This window comes from Cebidichthys violaceus, unplaced genomic scaffold (assembly GCF_023349555.1).
Source record: "Cebidichthys violaceus isolate CVI_PGR_0920_01 unplaced genomic scaffold, fCebVio1.0.p SCAF_1, whole genome shotgun sequence".
Lineage (NCBI taxonomy): Eukaryota > Metazoa > Chordata > Actinopteri > Perciformes > Stichaeidae > Cebidichthys > Cebidichthys violaceus.
In genome coordinates, this window is record NW_027176262.1 from 23,766,504 (window position 1) to 23,773,060 (window position 6,557).

The 6,557-nt window shown below is 45.1% G+C and overlaps 1 protein-coding gene across 4 annotated transcripts in view; it reads left to right on the forward strand.

Annotated features, from left to right (window-relative positions):
- Positions 1-5,569: 5,569 nt before the first annotated feature.
- LOC137876579 (CD166 antigen homolog) overlaps positions 5,570-6,557 on the forward strand; it is a 29,543-nt gene continuing 28,555 nt past the window's right edge. For all 4 annotated transcript variants that reach the window (XM_068716288.1, XM_068716305.1, XM_068716296.1 and 1 more), the window contains exon 1: positions 5,570-5,837. In XM_068716288.1, the coding sequence (XP_068572389.1) occupies positions 5,777-5,837 (61 nt within the window). In that variant the 5' untranslated portion in view covers positions 5,570-5,776. The remainder of the gene's footprint in view (positions 5,838-6,557) is intronic.

The following is a 6,557-nucleotide window of genomic DNA, read 5'->3' on the forward strand; positions in this document are numbered from 1 at the left end:
GGACAATTTTTTTTCTCCCCCTAATCTCTTATATTTCATTTCTTTGTCGTCTTTTTTTGATATCTCTGACATGCCCTTTTCACTCCGATATATTCTCGATTGTATCTCAGTTGGGCTGGTATCTACCCCTTTAAAGATTAACCAGCAGCAGAATGTCAAACTGCTTTCACCACTTTATTGTAAAAAAAAAAAAATTAAATAAAAAAGAGAGAGAGAGGAAAAAATCACAAGTAAATGACAAATTATGAACTTTGCCTTTGAAATCACGACACAGCGAGGAGCTCTAACTTTTTCAATTCTAATAACAGAATTGCCATAACATGACTTATCTTTTTTTGTTTAAGAGTTAATTTCATGGAACATTTGGGCGCCGCGCGTCATTATGAGGAAGTGGCAGAGGACGCATTCCCGAGACGTTTGCTGCCATATTAAAGAGGGATAACAAGAATCTGCCATTTGTGTTTATTCTGGGTTTGCCGCTCAAAGCGTCAGCCTGCAGCAGGCGGCATTTAAGTGCCGACGATTCCAGCGGCAATGAGCCGCCGTTAACTGACAAACCAACAAATAGTTCCAGGCTTAGGTGAGAAATAAACAATACTGACAGGTGACAGATGCCTGAGTTGTGTAGCAGAATGGTCTACGTCTTCATGAATAATTTCTCTGCCTTTCATGTTGCCAGTAAAATTACATTTATGGATTCGCAACCAGGTGATCGGGCAAAGAAAAAGAAAAAAGACACAACTAGCAGCTGAGCCTGGCAGACTTTGTTGAATATATCGCACACCCACAGCTGCATCCGCCGGCCTGTGATCCTTCCACCTGTAATACCTCTGAACTCCTCCCCCACAGCCCTCGCACTAATTGATTCTGCCTCGCAGATTTTATCCACAATCAGTCCAATTGGTTTCCTTTGACCTTCATATTAATTCCTATTTGATTTCATGTTATCAGTTCATATTTTTGGGGCCTCCTGTTCGGTAGTGTTGAAACACAGAGACCGGTTCAACAAAATATGTTTTCCTCCAAATCATCAGTGTTGAGCGAGACTTTTCAGTCTTTGAAGTCTCGCTTGTGTGCCTTGATCTATATGTCAGGATAAAGCAAATGTCTCATGCGAGTGTTTGGTTTATTCCGAGTATAAATGTGCGTCATTTCCTCTTCAGTGAAACTATATCATCTGATCATTAAATACAATTTAAAGGCAGCAAAGTGGGCTCAGATTTGTTGTTTTTCTGATTCATTTTTTTCCTCCTAACACCTGCAGCAGTTCCTCTGGGAGCATCTTTCCATGCAGGGCCTGCAGGAATCGCTTCCTTTCACCAAACACAATGGTTTCACGAGGAGTTTGTCTCGGTGAATTTGCGCCGACATGCTGCAACACGGTTCCACGGTACAGGATTAACTGACACAAAAAAAAAAAACCCACACACGTGGTGAAAAGACATACAGTATGAAAATATACTCAAAAACTAAGAAACTGTGCCAGTGTGGCATCGGGTTTAAAGGCTGAACGTGCACCAACAACACATCAAAGTACTAATGCAATGATGTGGTGTAATAAAATAGTGATTTGAACGATACTACACGCTCATTTTCAACGCCTTGATGTGTTCAAACACACGTTTCCTGTGACCCAAAAGGAGACCAGTGTCACAAAACCTCATATATATATATATATATATATATATATATATATATATATATATATATATATATATGTTTGTTTACAATTATTATATTGTTATGCAACAGCACTTTTCTTTATTCAAACTGCTACTGTCCTACAGTAGTAATAGGTTTGACAATGCCCTGTTGAAGAACCGTGATATGTTATATAGAAGGCCAGCCAACCCTCCAAACAGCCACGCATGGTGGAGACCAAAATGGAGCCAAATCCAATGGAAGTTTGGACTTCATCAGGTGGACAAACACACGACTTCTAATGAGAACTAATGTCACTTGCTGTACTTGTGAATTAGGCTTCTGTTGACTCCGATGTTTGTCTCAAGTGGCCGTAGAATATGAGTTAATGCAGCTTTAACTGAAACTATGTGGTCTGAATGACAACAGTTAGTAAAGTGATACACACATACACACACACACACACACACACACACACACACACACACACATCCATCATTAGCTCCCACTCAAACTAAAACCGTGGTTTTTACGGCTTAGAAATATACAGAACATTCTGTGCATGCTGAACACTGTTGACACAGTTGCCCTTTTAAACCACCAGGAACATAACAACCTAGCAACACAAGACGTGGACTCCTCGTTTGTTTTACCGCTGCTATCAAGAAGCAGTTTCTATTGATCGGCTTTAATATAAGTGAAGTATGGGATGGCATGAGGAGCTCGCACAAAGAGATCCATTCTCCTTCTCTTCGTGTAAATGTGAGGATCATTGGGGGGGGGGGGGGGGGGGGGGGGGGAGAAAGTTAGGCTCTGCAGAGAACAATGAAATCAATAAAGCGCAAGACTCCTCGCAGAAAGAGAGGTAACTCTGCATCGACTACAGGCTGCTCACTCACTCAATCAGATTAACTAACGAAGCAATTATCGATCCAAATTGCGGCTGCCGGCCGGCCGGCACAGGACCGGCCATTAAGTGGATCTTCCCCTCCCTTGGCCGTGCTGAAAATGTCAGGGTCACCGTGTTCGCTGCTCGACACAGTTTACCGAAGCCCAATCTGTGGGACACTAATCACTCGTCTGCCTCCCGGGAGCTGTTGTGAAGTGGCCGACGCCTCGAGGGACAGGGCAGGAATTTGATTTTCACAACCCCTGAAGAAGAGCCACATTAACGTGGGCCGTGTTTCCTGCGTCAACCGGGTGAACGGGACACATTGGGAAAGAGACGCAGGTTTTGTAAGTGAGTAGCGTCCTGTTCTAACCTATGCTGCGCCCGCCATTTCTGGTTACTGCTGTTGTTCCATTTGTTGTGATAAAGCTGAATTCCATTATTGTTATCCTTGAAACACAGCTACGATAATCAGCGCAGACCTGCAGCATGAGCCAGTTGGAAGAAGAAAAAAAAAAAAGATTTCCTGTCTGCAGCGTCTCCCGAATGTCAGAAATATGTGCTTTCATTGCCTGAGTCCACAGCAATGCGAGGTTGTTTGTTTCCACGCTCGCAGCAGGAGCTGTGTCACGAGATGTGTCACCAGATGTCAAAGTAGCAGCGCTCGTTCTTTCATCAAATGAAATAAAGCTGGAGCCGCTACAGCTCCTCCAATACGACATGATGAATTGTAATTCATTAGTCTGTGTGTAATCTCTTTCTCCAGTCGTGGGGGGCTGACGGGAAGTGGTCTCCTGAGAATACAAAGTGAACCTGAGCTTCAGCCGCTTTCATTCCACTAGGACTTCCAGGGAACAGCGCTGTTCACAGGTCTGGACGCGTCGGCGACATGGACTGAGGTTCTTCAACGCGTAGTCCTCGACCAGCCTCGCCTGAACTCCCAATTATGACCCAGACATTATTGTTTGGTGATTTCACGCCACGCTCCAGACTCGGTCATCACTCGGCCTCATTCGCTTTCACCCACATGGAAAATAAAAAAAAAAAAAAGAAAAGTAGTTCTACTTTTGCACTCGGCGCGCCGAGGCAGGGAAAATATTGCTTTGCGGTTAACTTCTAATCAAATTGCATTAGGTTTTCACAGCCTGTGCACTCGCTCCATTTGCACAAACCATCACAGACCCACATGAATTTCACACCCAGGGTGAGGAATACTTACCTCTTCACCCCCCGATAGACTCCCTCCCCCAGCCCGACGCACATTGTGCACATTTTTTTTGCCATCAGACAAGCATGATCATGCAGTTACAGCACAGGGGTAAAGCATTTCATTTTGCAGAGTGTGGTTTAAATGACATTTTCACACGCTCTGGTTTTTTTTTTTTTTTTTTTACCAAACTTCTGAAATGGACTCGATGAGAGCGTCACTGTTGTGACCGTTTTTAGAGCGTGGGACAGAAAACAGCCGTCATCTATCACGCACACAGGAAACCACGACATGGAACCACGACATGGAACCACGACATGGACGACAAATACAGACACAGAGCTATAAACGAATGCGAGTGTAGAGAAGTGCCAGGCGCTCACATTAATCCTAATCATTAACACAGTTATTGTGTGGATATTAATTACTGTGGCGCTGCTCTTGAATGTGCTCCGTGAAATAATTGAAAAGAAAGAAGATGTGAGAAAGGGTTTGAATAATTAATTACGGCTAAATTATTTATGTGGAGATTTCCTCATTATAATTAACCTTGGACCCACATCCTATGGCCTGCTTCACCGTGAACCGTCTGTCCCTCCGCCTGTGAGGCACGACGCTCCGAGTCATGTGTTGCCTCAAGTGTGGGGCGGGGGCTGATTGAAAGTACACCTCTGTATGTGTGTGTGTGTGTGTGTGTGTGTGTGTGTGTGTGTGTGTGTGTGTGAGTACGTGTTGGAGACAGCAGAGGTGGAGAGTAGCATGTACATTTACTCAGTAACAGCAGTTAAGCACAATGTTGAGCTCGTGTCACTCTCAATCTTTTCCCCTACTCTCCAGATGTCGACGGTGTTCTCGGTACACTTCACTGCCTTTATGTGATGGATGTGGGTACTACAAGTTACTTTGCCAGATGCAGATTTCTCTCTCTGATAAGCTCATCAAATGTCACTGTCGTCAGGTAAAAGTAGCAAATGTACAAAAAAAAAAGAAAAAAGGCAAAAAATCGAAATGTCAACTTTTGAACTGATGTTGAACCGTTCAGCTCGTCTGGAACGAGTAATCTGCAACTCTGGAGAAAACGGATTAATTGTTTAAAAGCAGAAATGATGAATCCTTTGGATCCAAGTTCTCAAATATGAGAGTTTGCTGTTTTTCTGACATTTATTAGCCCAACTGATCTTCCCATTAACTAATTGAGAAAATGATTTTCAGGTTACTGCTAGATACATGTAAATATGTACAACTACTACATAATTAATTCATAATAATTACAATAATATATTCTTTTGTTAAGTGCTTTTCTAGACCCTAAGCGCCAAGTACTAACATGTACTTTTACGTCAGTTAAGTATTAAATGCAGGTTTAGGATCGGGGTGTTTATTGTACCTCTGGGTATTCTGCATGAAACAAGTCTGAGGTGCTGCTTGATTGAGTGTTCCTCCCTGTGTGTGTGTGTGTGTGTGTGTGTGTGTGTGCGTGTGCGTGCGTGCGTGTGTGCGTGTGTGTGTGCGTGTGTGCTTGAATGCAGAGTGAGGGTGCATGTTGGAAAGAGAGAGAAGGGTGAGGGGGAAGGAAGGGGAGTTGAAGATGAGAGTAAAGGGGGTGAAAGGGAGGAGGAGGGGGGGTAAGAAAAGGCGGGGGGTGCACTTGTGTGTGGGAGGAGGGCGGCGGCGGGGGGGGGGGGGGGGGGGGTTGTGGTGGGGGTGCAGCTGGAGGGGGAAAGGGAGTGGGAGAGGAAGGGAGGGGGAGGGGGGAGAGAGGGGGGCGGAGCTGCAGACAGCATCCCCCGCCCTCGTGCTCGTCTGCGCGCTCCTTGCAATTACCTGTTCCTACAGCACTGATGTGAGCGCGAACTGTGCGAGCACACTGCCACGTTGAGAGAAGAACATCTGAGCTGAACAGCAGCAACAGGGGCTCGCGAGGGACCGTTCGACTTTAATCCACCTTAAAAAAAACAGAAAGAGAAACTCCACCAAGTGGTTTAAACAAAACCCTCCGAAACAAGAAGCCCACTGAGGATCTGAGAGAACCCGCAAGGATGCACTTGTTGTCCGCCAGCTGCGTGCGTGCCCTCCTCTTCGCCACGCTCCTCCGCCAAGGTAAGCTTTTGTCCCAAAAATACCCGGCAGCGGTGGCGTTCACGCGGGGTTCGCCCGTCCGTGCACTGAAGCCGCAGATCAGCCTGTACGAGGTGGAGGGGGGGGGGGGGGGGGGGGGCAAAGTCCCAGCAGTCAGGTGCGACCTAAACTTCAGCCCGGGTTATCGATCACATCTCCTGGGGAGGAGTGGAGCAGTGACCCTCGTGTTGGTTTTAAGTTAGTGAGCTGTGATATAGTTCAATTTGCTCAATTTTCGTGGATATGAGTTCCGTATGAATCCATGCGAGAGTAGTCCTTTCTGTTTTTTTTAATTCTCTGATTGTTGTTTATTGCTATAAACCACCGTATGCCACATATAATGCAGCGGTCACTAGTATCCATGGCATTTCTGTTAGATTACATACAAAACAACCTACATCTGATTATAATGCATGAAAACAAAAGTCAAGATAAACAACAAAACTAACTTAATTCACCTCAGAACGTGTTTTAATATGGTGCGTTCCTGGTCATATCTATACAAGTGACTTTTGTGTGTCTGTGTGTGTGTGTGTGTGTGTGTGTGTGTGTGTGTGTGTGTGTGTGTGTGTGTATAAACGGCTTATATGTGAGAGATGAAATATTGTCCATTGTGCCACCCTTTTTTTTGTTTGCCCCCCCCCCCCCCCCCCCCACACACACACACACACACACACACACACACACACATGATGGGAGAGG